At 51.6% G+C, this 22,767-nt stretch overlaps 1 protein-coding gene across 5 annotated transcripts in view; it reads left to right on the top strand.

Moving 5' to 3' along the window:
• The first annotated feature begins 3,495 nt into the window (after positions 1–3,495).
• Positions 3,496–22,767, top strand: part of NKAIN1 (sodium/potassium transporting ATPase interacting 1) — a 41,835-nt gene continuing 22,563 nt past the window's right edge. For 3 of the 5 annotated variants that reach the window (XM_019657353.1, XM_019657373.1, XM_019657362.1), the window contains exon 1: positions 3,496–3,957. In XM_019657353.1, the coding sequence (XP_019512898.1) occupies positions 3,904–3,957 (54 nt within the window). In that variant the 5' untranslated portion in view covers positions 3,496–3,903. Of the gene's footprint in view, positions 3,958–4,427; positions 4,447–22,767 lie in introns of those variants that run through there. The other 2 variants (XM_019657402.1, XM_019657410.1) reach the window with 2 other exon arrangements.

Here is a 22,767-nt window from a genome sequence, read left to right on the forward strand (position 1 = left end):
TGCAGCCTACCCCGACGCTGCCGACGCTGGCGACTCACGGCAGCCCAGCTCCAGGTCGAGCTGTTGTTCACCATCTTAGCTGTAGAGGGTGCAGTGTCACTGGCCCTCATGTGGGATCCGAACCGGGGTTCTGCTGCTCAGAGCTGGCGTCCCAAGCCAGCTCTTAATCAATGCTCCACTCGGCCGGCCCCCTGAGTGTATTCTAATGAGGTGACTTAGGATGGGACTCCTAGATAGACTCAGGATGTACCTGGTTACCAGAAAGAGCAAGTGATTAGAGAGTGGGAACTTGCAGCTTGGAGACTGAGCTCTATAAAAACTCCTGAACAATGAGATCCAGCGCAGCTTCTGGGTTGGTGAACATGCTGGGAGGATGGCGCACCCCAACTGTACAGGGACAGAGGTGCCCAGGACCCTTCCAGATCTTGCCCTATATACCTCTTCATCTGGCTGTTCATTGTAACCTTTATAATAATCTAGTAAAGGTAAGTAAAGTAGTTCTGTGAGCTGTTCACAAGCAAATTACCAAACCTAAGGTGGGGGGGAGTTGTGGGAACCCTCGATTTATATGTAGCTGGTTAAAAGGAGGGGTGGCCAAAGACTTGCAACTGGCATCTGAAGTGGCTGCGAGTCTACACTCACTCCAGGTAGCGTCAGCATTGAATCAAATTGTTGGACAACCAGCTGGTGTTGGAGAATCGGTTGGTGTCAGAAAACACCCCAAAAACTATAATTAGTGAGCACATTAGGTCATCTAACTTGGAAAAAGGAGAAATGGGTTAAACATTTCTATCTTATGAGTGAACTTTCTCAGAAGGTTTCAGTGTTTTAACCCATAGAGGAAACCATAGCGGAAGATTCAGACACTGACTAGCCTTGGTTTAGGACAAGGGAGGAACTTAACACCCCACAAGTCTCATCATTTCAGCAGCTCCTACTGTGCTGCTGACCATGATTCTGCCTTCTCAGGAGGCGTGGGCATGTTCTGAATCATCTCTGTCCTTTATTACTAAATTCTGCTTCGTTTTTCCCACAATCTTGCCCTAGTTGAGGAGTTAGTCATCCTTCATGTTGACTACTACAAGCTTCTACTGATGTCATCCCCAGCTTCTAACCACCCCACCCCCTCCCCCCGCCAACTTCTTGCCAAAGATGTTTCCATCTGTTCCTACAATTCGATTGCCCTCCCTTAGAACCTTCTGGACTTACAGGTGGTAGAGGTCACACGGTGTGTTGGGGCCCGAGGCTGGGAAGGTCATTCATTTACCACATGTTTGCTGACTGCTGACATGATCCACGCCCTGTGGGATACAGAGATAATTTACGACACAGTCGCTGTCCTCGAAGAGCTCACACTCTATGAGGGGAAACAAACAAAATCAGACAAGTACAGTAAATCTCAGGAAAAGCTATAATAAAGGTAGCACAGGCCACATGGGAGCCCAAAGGAGGGGCACCTCCCCCAGGTCACAGTTGAGTGCCTGGCTTAGAGTAAGCACTCAATAAATGGTAGCTGTTATTGTTATTATTGGATAGCACTGTGAGTGTCACAGAAGCACCTGGCAGAGGCTCTATCTGGAAGAGGCCCCAAAGAGAACCTGGTAGAGAGCTGTTACAGCTGGGCTGATCCTTTGTAGACTGGTTCTGATTCTTTTGTGGGAAATGGACTCTTTGGAGAATCTGATGAAAGCTGAGGACACTCTCCCCAGAAAAAGGCACATCTGCTCACATGAAGCTTTGTGTATTATTTCAAGGACCTCAGCCTGCTGGAAGCCTGTCTAGTCATGGAAGCTGGTAGGAAACAGCTGTTACTAACCCAAGCGTGGCTGAGAAAACTTCCCGCTATTATCTCAGCTTATTCCAGGTGAAAACCTCAGCACCTGTAGTTTCAACACTACAAGTATCCTGCGTGCTTTCAAGTACCAAGTGACATGTTGAGGAATGGGTGCCGGAGGGAGATGAGTGAAGAGGCCATTTTAATAGTCCAGGAAGGAGATGGGGCTGGCTTCAGTTGCACAGGGCCCTCCCTGTGCTGGGTTTAATGCTCTGCTGTGTCATCATTCTTAATTTTTTAACAAGGAGGCTTGCATTTTTATTTTGCATTGGATCCCACAAATTACGTAGCTAGTCCTAGGAGAATATCATAATGCATTTGATTGATTTCATGTAAGCAGCATACAAGTGGCAGTGCTGGGACAAGAACCCGGCAGTTTTGGTCCAAACCATGGTCTTAATCTATATGGTACTGCCTTCGGTATCAATAGGGCTAATGAGAGTGGAGAGGAAGAGCAAGAATAAGAAACATTCTGCTTCTGCTAGCACACAATTTTCCACCCCTCTGCCTCCTTCCCTCCTATTGTCTCTCAGTATCAATGTACTCAAGGAGGTCTATCCTGGTCTCCAAACCTGAATTATGCCCCCCTTATTATCTCTTTAAGACACTCCCTAGAATTTGTGATTATGTATTTATTTGTGTCTTTCCTTTTTTTAATGACAATCCCTCACTAGCCTGTCCTCTCAGTGAGTGCAGAGACTGGTGCATCCCATATCCCCAGCGGAGTGCCTGGCACATAGTAGGTATTTCATAGATATTAGCTGGAAGGTACAGCTCACAGAATGTAATGACAGGTCAGAGGGGTTAGAGAAGGCCGGAGGGTGATGCAGGGATTCCCACCTGAGTGGTGCTAATCACCTAGATGACTCTAAGTTAGGAGTGGCACAGGGAGGATTTAAATGGATTTGGGATGTGTTTTGAGAGTTGAATGCTTTTGGGGGAGGCCTCTTGGAGAAAGCAGCCGTCCGCTGGCAAGCCCTTCCTGACTCCCCACTGCAGCCTGGGTTAGGGGCTGGCCATAACCCCCTGCGCAGACCTGCCCTGGGAGCCTGATTGGAAAGCTCAGTGGATTCTGGAACAGCACTGCAGGGCTCATCTCTGGATGTCAGGGCCCCCGGGGGTGTGTAAGCAGTCAGGGCTCACAGTAAATACCAGTAGAAGAAGTGAGGGAAGGGAGGAAATGGGACCAGGCACTCAGGAGGCAGCCTGGGATAAGGAGCAGATCTGGGGACTGGGAATGAGAGGAACTACAGGGCCATGGTTGGAACCCTGAAGTCCTAGGGACAGGGTGGACAGAGGAGTGTTCCAGCGCCTTCAGGAGGCCAGGCACAGGGCTAAGTGCTTTGTTCACATAAATGCATTTCATCTTCCTGGCAACACTGAAGCAGACATTATTATCCCTACTTTAAGAAAACTGAGGCCCAGAGAGGTGACGTGATTTGCCCAAGGTCACACAGAGTGAGTGAGCAGTGAAATCTGGGTTTGACCCAGGGCTGTCAGCCCCCAAGCCTGCACTCTTCCCACTTCACTCCCTGCCTCTCCCCTAACTCTGTCCACTTCCCTACCCCTTCCCACCTCTCCGTCGCTCCCGCGGCCGCCCCGCCCCACCTCTCCCTTTCCCTCCCCTCCCCTTCCTCCCTCCTTCGTTGGCGGCGACGGCAGCAGAGCCACGTGGTGGGGCCGGGAAGCCGCGGCCGCGGAGCGCCCGGGCGGCTGCCCCAGCTGGGCAGTGCTGCTCTGCGCTGCGCAGCGCTCGGTGCCTGCGCTCCCTGCTCGGTGCTCCCCGCCAGCGGCCCCGGGGCAGGAGGCGCGCCTGGTGGCCGGCCGGTCAGACAAAGGAGGCGCGGCGCGGCAGGGCCAGCGCGCGGGCTCACGGACCATGGACTCAGAGCGCCGGCGGCCCGCCCCAGCCCTGAGGACCCGGCGCTCCCGGGCCCGGCCCTAGGCGCCCGGCCCCGCCGCCCGGGGCGCCCAGCGGGAAGGACGCGGAGCCCGCGCGGCACCGAGGAGGCGGCGGCCGCCGAGCTAGAGGGTCGCAGCGGCGGACGGCCCGCGCGGCCCCTGGAGCCATGGGCAAGTGCAGCGGGCGCTGCACGCTTGTAGCCTTCTGCTGCCTGCAGCTGGTGAGCGCCGCGCACCCGGGCGACCAGGGCGGGGTCCCGGGGCGTGCGGGTGGGGTACTGTGTCTTGGTGTATGTCTGGTGCGAGTGCCCGGGTGGGGGGTGGTCTGGAGTCACGGAGCGGACGGGCGGAGCCTGCTCTTGCTGGCCCGGCTGTCTCTTTGTGTGCGCTTCTCTCTCGGCGCTCCCGGGTCCCGGAGTGCGCCCTGTGCGCGAGTCCCCGGTCCGCCCCATGCCTGGGGCTCCACGCGTCTGGCCCGCACTGTGCCAGTGGCCTCCTTTTGGGGGGGGTGCTGTGAGACTGGCTGGCTGGGACTGGGGGTGTGTCCGGGGCTGGTTTGTGGACCCGTTGAGGTCCCTGCTGTGTGTTTTCCTCTAGATCACTCCTTTGCGTGGGTCTCCCTTGCGCCAGGTCTCTGCCTCGGGTCTCCGCCCCTGTGAGTGTTTCTCACAAAGTCTCTGCGGGTGTGTTTCTCTCCGGGTTTCTCTTTGGTATGTCTCTAGACCTCTGACGATTTCTGCTCTGTGCTCATCTATGTGTGGTGGGATCTTAGACTCCAAGAGCCGTTCACTCCTTTGTGCCGTTTCTGCCTCCCTTCACACCCCCACCCCACCCCCACCCCCCACCCGACTCGGCAGGCCTGGGAATGGAGAGCCACCTCTCTGGAGAGGGTCACAAGGAGCTGCCAGGTAACTGGGCCAGGCTGACCAACCGGGTGCTGGACCGCCCTCCCTGCTTTAGCTGCGGCCACGGCCACTGTTCCACCAGAGCATCAGGGGTGGAGACAGGCAGACCAACCTGGGCTGGCACTGATGGGGGTGGGGATACTTAGGTGACCTGAGGGAGGATGGGAGCACCTGGGGACACTATGGCCATGATGGAAGTGACTGTGCTCAGGTTCTTGGAACTCAGGGAAGCCTGTGGAGTGAATTCAGGGGCTGAAGGGGACCGGCTCTGCCCTTCAATCCAGGCTCTGGAAGGTGAATTTGGGCAGGTAATGAAGGAGAAGCCAGGGTCCCCTAGAGCTGAGGTCCAGCAACCAGGGGGTTTTAAAGCTTGAGCTGCTCCCCTACATAGAGGTGCATGGGGACCTCTGTGGGCAAAACTCGAGTCTGAGTGTGAGTTAACATGCCTCCGTGATCTGCGTCTCCGCGCTTGCCTGCATCCATTACCTCTCCTTCACAAGTGTGTACAATAATGCAGAGTGAAGCTTTGAGCCTGGATATGCAGACTTCTTCATTCATCTTGCTTCTCTCCTCTTGGGGTCACCAGCCCCAAACTTGCCATTCACAGACCTGCCCTCTCCCGCAGTGGTAGAAACAGCCTGACCTGGAAGATTGTATCTCTGCTTCCAGCTGCGGGATGCAAGCAAGTGACTTCCCCTTGCTGGGCCGCCTTGGTCTGCCTATCTGTAAATTGCTCATCCTTGAGAATTGCAGAGGAGATTAATTAAGTTCAGGTAGAATGGAAACTCCAGAAGGGCAGAGATGATCTGTTTTGTTCCCTGCTAAATCCCCAACAGCTGGAACAGCGCCTGACACTCCATTAATATTTGTAAAATAAATGAATGAATCAGTTATTTGGCAACTCCTGGCTCACAGTAGAAACACCCTCCGTTATCTACTTTGAGGAACATAAAATGCCAAGAAGTGCTGAAACTTCAGAGGATTTTTTTTTCTGTGTTTGTTCATTTTTAAATTTTAAACTAGACTTTTTATTAGGAAAGTAATATACATATTGTCAAAATGAATAAATCAATAAATAAACAGAGCAGGAGATAAAATTTTCCTTCTATGCCCAGTCATACCCCCAAAAGGTAAGCACTGTTAATAGCTTGTCTCATGCTTATTCTCTATTGATGATAATACCAATGGTTAGCTTTGGGGAGCACTTACTAGGTGCTGGGTACCCTTATGAGCACTTTTTCATGGATTAACTCATTAAATCCTCATAATGACCCTATAAATTTCCAAAGTTCCACAGTTAGGAGCCAGGCTTTGAAGCCAGGCCCCTAACCAGCACCCTCTGTTGCTTGATAAGTCAGGGGTCCCTTGGGAGGTGCTTACTCCTCTATAGACACAAAAAGGTGGTGGAGTTTGTCTCCCTGTCTCCCACTCACCTGTCTCCAAAGCTCTCCCCAGCTAAGTTAAACCCACCCTTCCACTTAGGGGGTTTACCAGCACAAGGGGCTCTGGAGTTAGACAAGACCTGGCTGGGATTCTGAATCTCCGATGTCTTAACTAGGTGGCTTTGGGCAGTTTGTAAGGGTTGCATGAGATAACTTGGGGAGGTGCCCCGAGAAGGGACTTGGAAATATGTCTCCTGGCTCTGTTGCCCTGTCTGAGCTGATTGCAGAGCTGTCAGTAACTCTCAGCTGTCAGTAACTCTTCAGGAGCCTCAGCTGCCTGGCAGGTTCTATAATTTGCTTCCAGATGCTGGAGTTCACCAGCCTGACATCATTCCAGAGAGAAGGGAGCCTGTTTTCTCATCCAATGGAAAGGGACGGAGAAGGAAAAGGCTGTTGGTTTCTCAGCTGAAAACTTTACAAAGGAACTGTGTCATTTTTCTTTTGCGAATGGGGTTGAGAATTACAGTAAAACAGGCCAGTTGTAAACACTCTTCTGTAGTTGGGGTAGCTTGTTTTGGGTGAGGGAGTGGAGTGCAAGGGTGTACTGGAGAGCAGGAGAAGCAGGTGGGGGCTGTCCCATGCAGGTGGACAAGTAGAGGGACAAGGCTCTGGGGTTTGACAGGACAGACCTGGCTTTGAGTCCTGACTGTCACTTCCTAGCTGTGTGATCTTAGACAAATTGCTTACCCTCTCTAAGCCACAGCTTTGTCATCTGTTAAATAGAAACAATATAAACAGTTCCCAATCCTTAGGGGTGTTGTGAAGATTAAATACATATAATGAACTTAGCACTGTGCCAGGCATAGAGTGAGGTTTAATAAACTATAGCTTTTTATTGTGATTATCTTAATGTGTATACGCCATGGGATGCTTCTGTGGAATTGTGGCCCAGACGTATCCAGGTGTCCCTCTACACTCTTCCTTTGTGGGAAGCAGCAGGTATTGGCCACTGAGCTGAGAGGCAGGAGGCCTGGATTCAAGCCCAGCTCTGCCACTGACATCCTGTGAACTTGGGCAAGTCTTTTCCCCAAGCCTCAGTTTTCCTGTTTGTAAACTGCGAAGAACCACTTGATCTGTCTCTCTGGGGTCCTGCCAGCTCTGCCCAGCTGGGACTCGGGGATGAGTTCTGGGCTGGCCTGGAGGTTTGAGTGCATCTCGGTCTGGTTCCATTCTGTAGAATATCTTGAGTCCTTTGCTTTCCTGGCTTCTATTATACTTGGTGTATCATCTTAACATTATTAATGCTATTCACCCCCCCTTTTTTGTTTATGTGTTTCCCCTCTTCCTTCCCCTATCCAGACCCTGCCCTTCTTTCCTGATCCACCTCCTTCCTGCAACCTTACAGGATACTTTATTCTTCCCGTAAGAAGATGAACCTAGATTTGCTCTAGGGAGTCATCGTCCATTTCTTCATCATCATCATTATTGCTCCCATTTCTAGAGTCCTGTGCTAAGCACTTTCTATGCATTACCTCATTTAACCAAATGAGCTTACATATGTAAAGTGCTTGGCAAAGTGCCTGGTACATGCTAAACAATCGATAAACATTAGCTGTTTGACCGTTTTTGTCCTTATTATTGTTATTCCACACAATAGGAGAGATGTTATTATCCCCCTTTTCAGATGAGGAAAGTGAGGCTCAGAGAGGTGATGAAGTTTGCTTGCGATCGCTAAGTTCATGACTGAACCATGACGCGAGCATGCTTCTGCCTGAACAGAGAGCCACCCTGTCCTCCCTGTGCCACTCTGCTGCTCACATTTAAGCAGCATGTGACCTCAGACAGGTCTGTTCTTTGCTTCAAGCCTCGGTTTCCTCATCTGAAAATGGAAATGGTAATATTTCAATGGGACTGTGCTCATGCCTGGCACTGAGCCAGCTGGTGCTCACTGATACGTCACTGCTGTGGTTGTTCTTGTCCCAGCTTTGCGTGACCTTGGACACGTGCATTCACTCCTCTGCGCCCCAGTTTCTTCCTCTGTCAAAGAGAGCCATCCCTACATCGCGGCGTTGTAAAAAGGCCTTAGCCAGTTGCCGTGCACACACAGTAGGTACTCAGAAAAATGTTGGTTTCATTCTCTTCCCTTCTGGAAAGCTCTTTGCTTCCTGGAAGGTGGTGGGTGAGGGGGGAAAGTAGGAGATTCCTGCTGAGCTGCGAGTAATGGTGTGAAACGTGGTCAACCTGATTGATGTCGTTATTAGCGATGGTGATGGTGAAGACCGTGAAGACCAGAGGGAGGTGGCTCCTGCAGGGGCCTGTGCTCGGAAGCAGCTGCGTCTGCAAGCTCATGGCTTCCTGGGGAGGGTCTGGCTCTTCTCTGGGTGCTTCAGGTCCTTGAGCCAGGCTTCAGTGTCAGAAGCATGAACTTGTCCAGGCCACTGACCCTGTGTGCTCCTCCTACTCCTTTGGACAGGAAGGGGCTGGGATGATCAACTTTCCCTTTTGCAGATGGACAGACTGAGGCCAAAGAGCCCTCAAACCCTTACGATGTGGCCAGAGCAAGGTGGAATGAAGAAGAGGGCCTCCAAGGGGCCGGGGGATGATCCCGGTTCTGCTCCTTTGCAGGGCTGGGTGGGTAGGTGGGAGATTTTGATATGAGCAACCCATAAATGGCAGCTGCTCTAAAATCTGTTATAGGAGTTAGGACCAATACCTCTGGGGTCAGACAGACATTGCTGCCTTGCTTTGTGACTTCTAGAAAGTCCTTTACTCTCTCAAAATCTTTGCTTTGCTCCTATAAAGGAGTCAGAACAACAGCTCCTACCCCGTGGTAGTTTGGGGGGCGTCCACGAAACAGGGCCCAGATGGCACCCAACACAGTGCCTGGCCCAGGGGACATGTTCCCTGTGGCTAGTTGTTATTTGCCTTGTGGGTTGGACAAGTCACTTCAGCCCCTGTCCCTGCCTGGATTAGAGATTTAGTGATCAGAGTCATTCCCATAAACTCTTCAAGTCTTAGTTTGTTTATATGGAAAATGTATGGTTCAGTGGGCAATAACAACAACAACAACAATAATAAACAATTTCCTTTTGTTTGGTCCATCTGCTATGAGCCAGGCACTGTGCTAAGCACTTTATGTACCTATCTCTTGTTAACTATCCGGCTTATTCATGGCCACATATATGTAGGGACAGAACGAGGATTCAAACCCAGGTCAACTCCTAGCTTCTACCTTGCATAACCCACTGCTCCCCCTATAGGATTGTGGGATTGCTGGATGTAGAAGCCGAAGGAGAAATCTAAATCTTTTCTCAGCCATAGGGGTTGTTACTAGATGCCAGATCTTCTGAGCTGCTTGTCCAAATGCCCCCTCCCCCACACTATCCCCATTTCTAATCACCCCAAGGCTTGTGTTGGGTTTAAGGAAATTATGATGCAGGTTGAGAAAAAGTTACCCAGGAAAGAAATTATAACAACTCTATGGGGTGGGTATGGTTTTTATACCCATTTACTGATGGACATACCGAGGCTCAAAAGAATGAAGTGATTTGTTACCAAGGAAGCAGAAGATACAGTCTAGTCCTCAGATGAGTGCTGAAGGGGAAAGGATTTGAGAACAGCTGTAAAATCTGGACCAAGTAGAAATGGTCAGCTTTAATCATTGAAGTCTCTTCTCTAGTTTCAGGGAGGAGTGGGTTGATGGGAGAGCAGCCTGAGGCCAGAGATGTGTTTTTTCAAAGTTAGTTCCAGGCCACAGGGAGTGGAGCAGGCCTTGATCCAAGGGATCCCAGTCCCAGTGCCCTTGGCCTCCCGCCTTGATCTGGAGAGGGAGGACAGAGATTTGGAGGCTGAGGGAGAGTCTCAGGCAGCAAAGCAAGCCTCCTTGAGACACATGCTCCTGCCAGCAAGCACCAAGGTTTTGGAAAAGCTGTTACTGTGGTTGCAGGTTTTTATCAGTTACCCTGACCTCCTGGCCCCTGCCTCTCAAAGCAGCTGGCAAATCCTGAGGCAGGGAGGTTGACTGGGAAGAGCTTGGGCTTTGGGTTCATGCTGGGGATTGAGTTCCATCTCTGCCTCTTTGTAGCGAGGTGACCTTGGGCAAGACACTTAACCTCTCTGCGCTTCCACCTGCATTTCTCTAAATCAGGATAGTAATAATGTGCCTCCAAGAGCTATGGAGGCACCTTTGAAATAAGATATGCTGAGTAGGAGCTCATAAAGGGTTCACACTCTTGAATGCCCCAGAAATGAGAAAACATCGAACCTGAATACTGTGAGGTAGGAAATGAGACATGTCCCCTTTTTCAACCAGTACAAGGCCCAAGTTGGAGTAGAGGTTCTGCTAAATCTGTGGCCTTGGTTTTGTCCCTCGGCCTTCTCTTCTGTAATATGGGAATAATAGCACACCTTCATGGGACTGTAGTTAGGGTGACCTGATAATGCAGGGAGAGCTCTGATCAGAGCCCGACACTCAGAGGAAGGTTTGGCCCTCGGTGTCCCCCTCTGTAAAGGGAAGACTCATAATCTCGAGGGACCCCCTTCAGCTAAGTCATCACCGAGTTGCATCCTTTCCCAGGTGGAGATCAGAGCTGCTGCCACATCAGCCCACCTTGCTGCAGGCAGCAGTGACTGATGGGAGTATCAGGCTCTGGGGAGAGGAGGAGACTCCCGCCTTTGATGGACTGCCGCAGGCTTTCCACCTGGGTGACATCTTTCCTCCATCTGTCTGTTTGAATAAGTGTCAGTACTGTTCCCATCCAAATACCCACGTGGCATGTTTGGTTGTAAAATCAAGTCTCAGACCACAGAGGTTCAGAGTGGGAGGTTCTAACCCATCACTAACCCCTGGCTACCACAGGTGAACTTCCTGAACCCCAGAGAGACTACATACTGTTGGGTCAAAGAGTAAGAATTGCCATCGGCTAACCCTACCAGAGCTGTACTCAGCAAATATTTGTGAAGCACCCACAAAATGCTGGACACAATTCTAGGTGCTGAGTCACCTTAAGGTACAAAATATGACCTCAGCTGCAAGTCAGAATCCCAGGGTTCTGGTATTCACTGGCTGTGTGACTTTGAGCAGGCTCTACCTCTCTCTGAGCCTCATTTTTTCCAGACTGTGACACTGGGGGATGGAGGAGAGTGTTGAACTCCATCGATGGTTTGAAACTATCTATAGAGGCTCTATAGTGGCAGACTGACGATCAGGTGGTAAGTGCTCTGTCCCTGGCATCGATTAAGAATTTATATGTAGGTAGAATGACCACTTGGACGGGTAATGGATCTAAATGATGACCCAGGTCCCTTGGAGTCACCAGATGCTGGTTCTGGGTCCTGAGAGGGCAGTGGCAATAGCACAAAATGCTATCTATTATGAATAATGAAAAGTGTGAGCATTTTTTTGCTCTTACCATGTCCCTTTGCCATAAGCATGTTCCTCCCACCCCTCACCCCAAATCACAGTGCCTAGCTGAGCTCCTGGCACAGGAAATAGGGGAAATGGGCATCTATAGACACTTTACCCGCCCCCCGTGCTCTCTCCGGCTACCTCTTGTCCTAGAAGGGGAGGGAGCCCTAGGATTTTCAGGGTAGGATAGCCCCTCAGCCTCTTTTTTTGTGGAGGGGGGCTTAGGTCTACAGCCCCAGCCTGAACCAGAGATGTGGGTTTTCAATTACACAATTAAATGCACAATTAGGCATAATTACCAGTGCTCAGAGCCCGAGACTGCTCATAATAGGCGTGTAATCTACTGCAGCCTCTGTTTATACTACTCAGCGCGCTCCCTAATGATGCCAGGATGCCTTCACACTGCACTGTTGCCATGGAGACGAGCCCGCCACCACCATGCAGGGCTGACAAATGGTGTTCCGGTCCGGGCCCCTGGATTGTTTCTGAGGCCTCTGCAGCCAGCCCTGGAGTGGACGGGCTGCCAGGTGGGCCAGGAAGGCGGATCAGTCCTCCCTGCCCTCTTGACACACCCCACTGGTTTGAGCCAGCCTTGGGGCCACTAGGGAAGACTGGAGAGGGGAGCTTCAGCCGTGGCCCTGCCCTGCACCTCTCCCAGAGTCCTCAGACCTTGGGCAGGATGGCCCAGGTGCTGTGAAAGGTCTTGTGGTCACTCATGCAAGCTGAGGTCTAGACAGGGGGTCCTGTATACAGTTGGCTCCCACATAGGCCTGACTCTACCGTGCACTGGCTCTGGGACCTCGGACAAGTCCTCACCCCTCTCTGGGGCTCTGTTTCCCCATATGTGAAATGAACTGCAGGCTCTCTGCACATGGTGTAGTCCAACAGAGAAGATGTACTGAGCACTGACCTCACACTGCCTGCTTTCATACCTGCTTCGCCTGTAGTGGCTCCTTCACTCTCACTACACCCCTATGTAGCGGGCACAGTTTTACAGAAGCAGAGCCTGTGGCTGCAGGCCGTGGCAGAGCTGGGCTACAAACCTAGGCAGCCTGACTCCAGGGCCCCACTCCTAACCTCTAACACATGGCCTCACACGTGTCATCTGTCACCCTCACAGCAGCCCCAGAGGGGGGCCGTTGTTATCCCCACTTCCCAGATGAGGGCTCTGAGGCTCAGAGAACTGAAATCATTAGCCGAAGTCACACAGCAAGGCGGTGGCAGAGTGGGTTCTGGCTAATGCCAAAGCCAGGAGTCCTAACTTTGGCTTTTTAGTGGAGGTCATGAAGGAGTAAAAAGATTTTCTTCCACAGGCACATATCAAGGATCCCCATTACCCCACCTGGTCTGGCCCCAGCCACTGAGGAGGCAGGGAGTCCTGGGGTCCCTCAGATCCAACACTTTGCTTTGTCCTTGAAGGAAATTTTGGTCTTGTTCTAACTCCATCAACCCACACTCACCTTGGTCACTGGAAACAAAGCCTGTTATTATACTCATTTTTTGTCTACATTTCTCTGTCACTCAGCGTGTTATTATGGACACCGACTATGTGCCAGCTTTTCGGGACCAGATGGATTAGACACAGTGGAGAAGCAAGACTGGAGCACAGAGGCTTCAGGATCAGATGGGCCTGGGTTCAAATCCTGCCGCTTAATGCACGATTTGGGGCAAGTTGCGTGACCTTTCTGTGCCTTTATTTCTTCATCTGTAATGAGGGCACCAGTCTATACCTTGCAGGGTTGTTGATAATATTAGTGATCACAACCATCACTTGCCAAATGCCAGGCACGCAGCTAAGGCTTAGTAACATATAGTCTATTATTCCCACTTAACAGATGAGGCAACTGAGGCTTAAGGAGCTCAAGTGACTTGCTCAGGGCCTCACAGCTGTTGAGTGGCCGAGAGCAGGCATCGGAGCCCAAAGCCCTTGCTTTTCCCCACCAGTTGTCTTGCCAGCGTGGAGATGTGGGTGTTCCTTCCACCACTTTCCTGGAGCCCCCAGCAGCTTGGCCACTTAGGGAATGAGGCATCTGGGTGAAAGGGCCATCTGAGGGTGACAGTGCCCAACTGGGCCAGCCCAGGGTTCTGTCTAGCTGGATGATTCCCCCATTGACATCCTGAAGTCTGGGTTTTCTGATAGGAGGCTGTTCAGACATTACCTTTACCCCCACTCTGTAGAGCTGGGAAAACTAGGATTTGCCCAAGACCACAGTGCAAGTCAGTGGCAGAGTTGGAACTGGGACCCAAAACCAATTTAGGGCACTTCTTACTTTCCTTTTACCCACGACTAGTTTTTTTGTTTGTTTGTTTGTTTGTTTGTTTAAAGATTTTTATTGGGGAATTGGGGGAAGGGGAACAGACAAGTTGCTGTCCTTTTGTTCTTCAGTCTAGTTGTGGAGGACATTGCTTCACTGGCCCAAGTTGGCACCATCATTGCGCTCTTCCCGGGTGAGGCACATCAGGCCCCAGCTTCTGGACAGCCACTCACTGCGGCTGCTGGCCGCTCATGCTGGCTGCTGGCTACATGCGGTAGCCCATGGCAACCCACTGCAGCCTACGCTGTTGCCGGCGACTCATGGCAGCCCAGCTCCAGGTTGAGCTGTTGTTCAGCATCTTAGCTGTAGAGGGCAGTGTCACTGGCCCTCATATGTGGGATCCGAACCGGGGCCCTCTGGCATCCCAAGCCAGCTAGCTCTTAACCAACACGCCACTCAGCCGTTGGCCCCAGGACTAGTTTTTTGAAGACAGGTTTGGGTGCTGTGGTGTGTATGTTTGTGTGTTTGTATTCAAAACTACACACAGCTCCATGTCTAAGCATTTGTGGGGCAGACACCGGCACGTAGAGATTTGTGGATCAATAAACATCCCTTCCCGTTTCCTCCCTCTTCATTTATTCATGAACTCTGAACTCCTTGGCTCCAGAGAAACTGCCTGGAAGAAAGCAATTAAGAGCATAATTAGAACCACTCCTATTATCAGCTCTCAGTGGGAGGAGAAGGGGGGCTGCTAGGGCTTGGGGGGTGGCCCCAGAGTTCCCTGTAGCCCCACCTCCTGCAGCTGCCCATTTAGCTCCTGCTTGCCCCGTGGAACTCAGCCTCCCTAGAGTCCTGGGCACCAGCCCATCTTCAGCAGGGAATGAGGACCTTGTCCCCGGAGGCATCCAAGTGCTTGGTAAGGCGAGGGAGGAGGGCTTTTTGCCTTGCATACTAAGTTAGATGATTTCTAAGTCCCTTCCATGCTGAGCGTCTTGGGTGCTCCCTACCAGGGCCTGGAAAACTAAGAAGCTTGTGGCTCCTGCTTTCTAGAAAGCATCCCTAAGTCAGGTTGTAGTGAATGAAGACTACTGTGACAATAGGAAGTGTAAATTACAGGGAGGAAGCAATTTACTAGGCAGGACTCCATTCAAGGCCAGGTGATTAGTAGTAATAACAGCACCAGCAGTCAATGTTTATAGAGTGCCTCTAACTGCAGAGCCACTGCTCTTCCCCACCAGCAGAGAGCGGCCACCCATGAACCCACGCCTCCCTCCTCCCTGAGTCACAAGAACACTAGACACAGGGAGGTACCAGGCACAGTGCTTCTCATTTCAGATGCCTTTCCTCAATCATGCAGGAACTCTCGGAGATAGACACTAAAATCATCTATGTACAGGTGAAGAAACTGAGGCTCGGGCCGGCCGAGTGGTGCGTTGGTTAAGAGCTGGCTTGGGACGCCAGAGGGCCCCGGTTCAGATCCCACATATGAGGGCCAGTGACACTGCCCTCTACAGCTAAGATGCTGAACAACAGCTCAACCTGGAGCTGGGCTGTCGTGAGTCGCCGGGGACGGCGTAGGCTGCAGCCCCTGCTGCAGTGGGTTGCCATGGGCTACCGTGTGTCGCCAGCAGCCAGCGTGAGCAGCCAGCAGCCGCAGTGAGCGGCCGTCCAGAAGCCGGTGATTGATCTGCCTCACCCGGGAAGAGCGTAATGATGGTGCCAACTTGGGCCAGTGAAGCAACGTCCTCCACAACTAGACTGAAGAACAAAAGGACAGCAACTTGTCTGTTCCCCTTCCCCCAATTCCCCAGCGCTGTTCCCATCTCCCAATTCCCCAATTTAAAAAAATCTTAAAAAAAAAAAAAGAAAGAAAGAAACTGAGGCTCAGGAAGTGGCAAAACCTGCCCAAGATTACACAGTGTTGGTGCAGGACTCAAACCCAGGCCTTTTGGACTCTAGAACCCTTGTGCTTTGCGCTCTGCCATGTTTGAGGGTGTGGTTTTCTCTCTTATGGGCTTCAGTTTGGGTCTGAGTTGTTTTGACATTCCTTGTTGGGCCTTGAAAGCTGTTGAATATGCCCTTCTGCATCCGTCTCCTGGTTGCAGATAACTCATTGAATCTTCTTGTTCCCCTCTTTCTCCTTCTGTCAGTTGAAGAGAGTGGAAGGGCCCTGCCTCTGATCTAGGTCACTGCCCCCAGAATCAGCCTTGGCAAAAGAAAGTGAAGGCCTGGCGGATGAGAGTCTTGGGCCTCTTGAGAGAAGGTCACCATGGATACAGGAGCCCTGGCTGGAACCAAGGACATGGCCCCCCAGCCCTTAGGCTGTGACAAGGAGGGTGTAGCTTCACGATGGGGAGGGGAAGAAACTGCCACCTGGGGCCCAAATGGACAGAGGAAGGGGTGATGGGCTAGATGCAATCAGTGGGATCAGTGAGGCTCCCTCCTGGGGATGGGGACGGAGTGAGTACCTGGGAACCACCAGGCTTCCTTCTTGCCTTCCTCTGTCCCTCCTGAGGGGAGGTTGCCATGATAACCACCGCCCCCTTCACTGACTCCCTGTAAGGCGCTGCCCCCTTGCTCCCAGTGATAGGTGGTCACCCTGGCAACGGGCCCTGTGCCCAGCAGGGGTCTCTGACTTCCCAGTGGCCCCTTTCCTCACGTAGGAAGACAGGTTGTTCTGCAGCACACAGCAGCTCTGTCCAGCGGGAGGTGAGAGTCCACGTGGGGCCAACTTTCAGATGTGGGACCTTTACCAGCCCCTTGTCAGACTGCCTGCCCAGGGATCATAATAGGGTGCCATTCTGATCCTCCCTCCCCTCTATTTACAACTTGTCCATGGCTCCTCGGCAGGAGGAAGTCTAACGGGGGTTTAAGGGGGGGTCTCAAACGTGAGCGTGCATCCGAATCCGTTAGAGGGCTTGTTAAAATACACATTTTTGGACCTTGCCCTGAGTTTCTGATTCAGTGGGTCTGAGGTGGGGTCTGAGAATTTGCATTTCTAACATGTTTCAAGGTGCTGCTTTGCTGGTGCTGCTGGTCTGGGGACCACACGTTGAGAATTAGTGGTCTAGCCAGTGGGATCCTGGGCTGTTGGGCCGGCCCACCAACCCTAACGCTCACCAGCTCCAGTCCCCTGAGCTCAGGCCACATTGATGTAAGCACGTCAGCTGCACCTCACACCTCAGTGCCTTTGCATGTGCCGTTCTGGCCTCTGGAAGTCCTTCCCTTCTGTGTCTCTGTAAGGCCGTCTAACCCATTATTTCTCTTTGGAGCTCTTCTGTACTACCAAACGCCCACTACACATTGACGTCTTGCTTTGGACTTTGGCAACACCTTCCCTCTGCCGCCTCCATTACTGCAGGCATCACACTGTTGAAATCTGGTCTTATTTCTACATAGAATCTCTCTGCCTAGATTGTGAGGCCTGGAGAGGTGTCTGAGCCATCTGGACGTCAGAAGGCCCTCAGTGAATGTGTGATGCTTGAATGAACCCCAGAAGCAGGCAAAAAGCCCAGGCAAATAATCCCAAAGCATCTTCGTTTCCTCAGCCAGTCAGATATTCATTAGTACTTACTCTGGGCCGGGCACGGTGCTAGGTGCAGGCGCTCAGTACTGTGGGAGGCACAGTCCCTGCCCCTGTGGGCTCAGATGCTATCAGTGATTGTGTTGGGATACAGCCAGGGCCATACAGGAGGAGAAAGTGGTGAAGGATCTGGGTGTTACAGAGAGCTCTTCTTAGAGACGGTGGTCAGTGTGGAGTTGAACAGTCTGCAAACAAGGCACGAACCTTTGCGCAGACCTTATTGCATTTACTCCTCACTGCAACCCTACCAGGCAGAAACTGTCATCCCTGCTTTACAGATGAGCAAATGGGACCCAAGAGGGGAATTCACTGGACCACAGTCACAGCAGGCACGTGGCAGAGCTGCAGTTTGCCGGGATTCCTGACTCCAAATGGCAAGCTTGCTTCATCCCCCTGGGCTGCTGCCAGAGCCCAGGCACCTGTGTGGCCTTAGACTCTGCTTTAGGAACACATCTCCAGTGATCATCTACCCGTTTGCTCATGAAAGACCCCAGAGTCCCCTGTCCAGTCAGCCCCGAGCCCACTTTCAGGACCTGCTAGGGCTTCTCCAGAGAACAGCCTAGGTGGCTGGTGCGTGCACCCCCAGGGACAAAGGCCAGTTGTGTGTGGAGAGGGTCAGGAGTGGATGCTGCCTACTCTTGTGTCCAGACCTGTGCATGAGGCCACTGTGCAGAAGGGAGCCAGAAATGGGAATGCTGGCTGGGACTGGAAGATGCTACTGTCTTTTAAATTCACTGCCTGGCCTTCCAGCCGATCGTGTCTAGGTGAGAAGATAGAACATATTTTATTTACGAGTTTGTTAGCTTGGTTTGTAACTTATATTTAGACAGATGGTGCTCTTTGGGCACTCTTGCCGCGGTCCTAAAGACCCCCAATGTCAGAGAAGGGTTTGGACTTGGTGTAGGGTGCAGGCAGAGACTCCCAGGTGCCTGATCTGCCTCAGGCGATTCCAGCTGCTCCAGCCTGTCACTGCCTGTCTGCTGTTTGCAGCCCCAGGAGCCCTCTGAGTAGGCTGCTGTCCTCAAGCTACTACCATCTGTCATCCCCAAGATAGGCCACCAGTGACATAGGGATTCCCCCACCAAAGTGAGAGGCTGTCTGGGGCCCATCCCGGTCATCACACCATGGTTGTCAGCTGTGACAGGCTGGGCTGGTTGGCACCCAGGGCCTGATGGGACAAGAATAGAGGGTGGGGTGGGGTGGCATGGTTTTATCCATGGGCTTGCTCCTGCGCGAGGCCGTGGTGAGATGTCCTGTTTCTGCTCCTCCTTAGGAAAGTGAGTGCAGCTTTTTCATCTGTAAAATGGAAATGATTGTACCAGCCTCTTAGGGCTACTGAGCAAATTTAATGTGAGAATCCGTGAAAAGCACTCAACACAGCACCTGGCACTTAGTCAATGCTTAGAACGTGGTAGCTGCTGCAGTTACGGCTACAGGAATTGTGAGCAGGCTCTTGGAGGGCGGCGTGTCCAGAAGGCACGTAGTCATGACTGTTTGCTGAGTGGGGAGCTCCTGGGCAGAGGATCCTGGAAGTCAGGAGCCAAGAGGGTCCACAGAGAGTACTCCTCCATCCCTTTGTTTGGACAGACGGGTATACAAAGGCCCAGGGAGGCAGTGGGGCCTGTTGGGTCCAATCCGATGCCTGGCCTTGGGGCCCGTCATGGACTGTTCTAAGAAGCGGGCTGATGCCATTTTTGGAAAAGATAGCAGTTGGTGTGTGATTTCGGACAAAAATATGCTGAACAAAAATAAACACCCCCATGTGGGCGGAAGTGGTCTGTTCCTCTACTCGGTTCTGGGTGGCCGTGGGCACAAGTCTATAGCTGGAGCGGTTCCCATGGTCTTGATGTTTCCAGGCAGGAGCTGGTGGGGAGCAGTGGCAAAGGGACCTATCAACCTAGGAGGTGCCACTAAGTAAGTCATAATGCCACAGACATTCCCAGGAGATGGGGCTTAAACCCCACTCTGACACCTGGTGACCTCAAGAAAGGGCCTCACTCTCCCCCTCTGGAAAATGAGGACACGGCTCTCCTAGCAGGATAGTAAGTCTGTTCCTCATGGGCTCTGGGACCAGAGGACCTGGTTCAAATCGCTATCAGCCCTGTGACCTTCCTTGGGCAAGTCACTTCTCTTCTTTATGCTTCAGTTTTCCCAGGTGCAAAGCGAGGATGAGCTCAGTCTCTACCTGGCGTGTTTTCTGTGAGGATTAAATGAATCAAAGCCTGCTAAGCATTCAAGAGATACTTGGCATATAGTAAGTGTTAGCTATTATCTTTAGTGTCATCCTGGGGATAAAATGAAATGCCACCTGTCAAGTGCTATGCTCAGCACATGCACATAGTAGGGGCACTTAAGAACCACTTTTTCCCTTTCCTTCCTCCTGTGAACCCCAGGCCTGGAGATCAGGCAGGGGTGTAGTCCTTAGGAGAGGGCCCTCCTTCCACCCTTGTTTCCATAGCGTACCTCTTCCTCCAACAGGTTCTCTGCCAGCAGCCTCCTGGCCCAGGTCCAGGAAATGATTGCAGAAATCAGCTCCACTCTCCTCAGCTCCTCTGCCCGCCCTTCCATCTTCCCAGCCAGGCTGGGGTGTGGGGGATGGGGAGGCAAGGAGGAGACCATCTCCTGGGGGCTGCAGTATCTGTTAAGAGCCTGGGCTCTGGGGTCAGACCCACCTGGATTTGCCACAACTCTGCCCCTGCTCCAGCTCAGAGATTTCAGGCTGCGCTCCCCTCTCTAGAACAGGGGCGGTGACCCATCCTCACTCTGTGGTTGTGAGGGCTAAATGAAATGGCACATGCAAAGCGCTTGGCACAAAGCCTGACACAGACTAAGTGTGCATAAAATATTAGCTGTCGTTATTAATACTAGTGTTAAAGTTCAGAGCCAGGCATTTTGAAGGGAAACACTTGACAGCCCAGCCACCTGGGCTGGACCCTGCACAGGGCATTCCCTGCACTGCTTCTTACTTCCCGGGCTCTCACAGGCCCCAAGTGACCCCTTCCCCAGCCCTCTCTTGGGCTAAACCAGAACAGAGCATGCCCATCCCCCAGAACTGGTAGATTACTAGGAAAGGAAGAGGGGGACAGGATTGGGGGGGGATGGCACTCCTTCCATTCATTTGTTCCTTCATGCCACAGATGAATCAGAGCAAGACTTGTACAGATACACAGACCTTCGCCATACGGGAGAGGAAAGGCAGTGCAGAGGGAAGGATACCAGGCTGGCAGGCCCCCTCTTTACCTCTCTGAACCTCAGTGTCTTCATCTGCCCAGCAGGGCTAATAATCCCACATCACGGTGGTGGCATAAATCACAAACTGAGCTGTGAAGGGCTGTCCAGATGTTGGTGGCTGCTGTGATTCTCCACTGGAAGAAATGAGGAAGCTGGGATCCGAGCCAAGGCTGGGACTATAATGGAAGGGAGATCCACAAGCCCCAGGGGAAGGGCTCCTGACACCCACCACTGTTGCTAGGCAGACTTCCCCACCTGGCCTTGAGTCAGGAGGGAAGCCTGAAGTGGTTGCTGTTGCCATAGCAGTGAGGCTGGTTTTCATCAGTATTTTCTAACCGGGAGCTTCAGTATAGCAGGTGCCACTAAAGTCAGGGAATTGGATTTTTTCCTCTCTCTTATCAGGTCCCGTGAAGAGTGGCTCAGGCAGGAAAATGACCTCCCAACTCCTTCCAGATGTTGATTGGGAACACTTGACCCCCACAGTAGGCGCCTGATGCCTCCAGTAGGATGCTTGACCCAAGGGGGCACTCAGAGGGCTTGGTGCCCCCTCTCCAGCCACAGGCTGCTTTCCTGCTCAGCCTCCAACCCTGCCACATTGGCATTGAGCCACAGGACACAAAAGCCCTTCCTGCCCTTCCCTCTGGTGCCCTGCTCCCTCTCATTCTCACTGCCTTAGATGCAGGGGTCTTTTCTGGGTCCTTCTACCTGCCAAGCTTCTCCCACCACAGGACCTTTGCACATGCTCTTTCCTTGCTGGAAGCTTCTTCCCTCTCCTCCTTACCATGGTAACTCCTCTTCCTTCAGATCACTTCCCCTCCAGGAAGTCTTCTTTGACTATTTCTGTCATGGCTCTCATTCTTGGTACCCCTCCTTCAGAGCATTTAGCACAACATTAATTTTGCGCCCTCTCTCTCTCTCTCTCTCTCTCTCTCTCTCTCTCTCTCTCTCTCTCTCTCTCTCTCTATAATTCCATCTCCCCCAAGCCCTACCCCCACTGAGTGTAAGCTCTATGAGGGCAAGAGCTTCTCCTCTTCCTCCTTTTTTTTGAGGTATAATTCACATACCATAAAATTCCCTCTTTTAAAGTGTACAATTCAGTGTTGTTGTTTTTTATGTTCACAGAGTTGTGCAACCATCACCACTGTCTCACTCCAGAACATTTTCATCACTCCAAAAAGAAACCACAAGCCCATTAGTAGTCACTGCCCATTTCCCCTCCTGCCAGCCCTTGGCTACCACTGATCTACTTTCTGTCTCTGTGGATTTGCCTATTCTGGACATTTCATATAAGTGAAACCATACAACATGTGGTCCTGTATGTGTGGCTTCTTTTACCTAGCATAATATTTTTGAGTTTCATCCATGTTGTAGCATGTATCAGTACTTCATTTCTTTTTATGGCTGAATAATATTCCATGTTTGGACATAGCACATTTTGTTTATCCTTTTATCAGTTGATGAATGTTTAGGTTATTTCCACTTTTTGGACAGAGTAAATAATGCTGCTATGAAACGTTCCTGTACAAGTTTTGTGTGAACTTTGTTTTCAGTTCTCAGGTATATATCTAGGAATGGAATTGCTGGGCCATATGATATCTATGTTTAATTTTTTGAGGAACTAGTTTTCCACAGCGGCTGCACCGTTTTACATTCCAAACAGCAATGCATGAGGGTTCCACTTTCTCCACATTCTCACCCAAACTTGTCATTATCTGTCTTTTCTATTTTAGCTACCCTTGTGGGTGTAAAGCAGTATCTCATTGTGGTTTTGATCTGCATTTTCCTAATGACTAATGATGTTGAATATTTTTTCATGTGTTTAATGGCCACTTGCATATCTTCTTTGGAGAAATTTCTCTTTGAATTGTTTGCCCATTTTTTTTTTTAAGATTTTTTTTTTTTAATTGGAGAATTGGGGGATGGGAACAGCACTGGGGAATTGGGGGAAGGGGAACAGACAAGTTGCTGTCGTTTTGTTCTTCAGTCTAGTTGTGGAGGACGTCGCTTCACTGGCCCAAGTTGGCACCATCATTGTGCTCTTCCTGGGTGAGGCAGATCAGTCGCCGGCTTCTGGACAGCCGCTCACTGCATCTGCTGGCCGCTCACGTTGGCTGCTGGCTACACACGGTAGCCCATGGCAACCCACTGCCACAGGGGCTGCAGCCTGTGCCGTCTCCGGTGACTCATGGCAGCCCAGCTCCAGGTTGAGCTGTTGTTCAGCATCTTAGCTGTAGAGGGCAGTGTCACTGGCCCTCATATGTGGGATCT

This window comes from Hipposideros armiger, unplaced genomic scaffold (genome assembly GCF_001890085.2).
Source record: "Hipposideros armiger isolate ML-2016 unplaced genomic scaffold, ASM189008v1 scaffold_10, whole genome shotgun sequence".
Taxonomy (NCBI): Eukaryota; Metazoa; Chordata; class Mammalia; order Chiroptera; family Hipposideridae; genus Hipposideros; species Hipposideros armiger.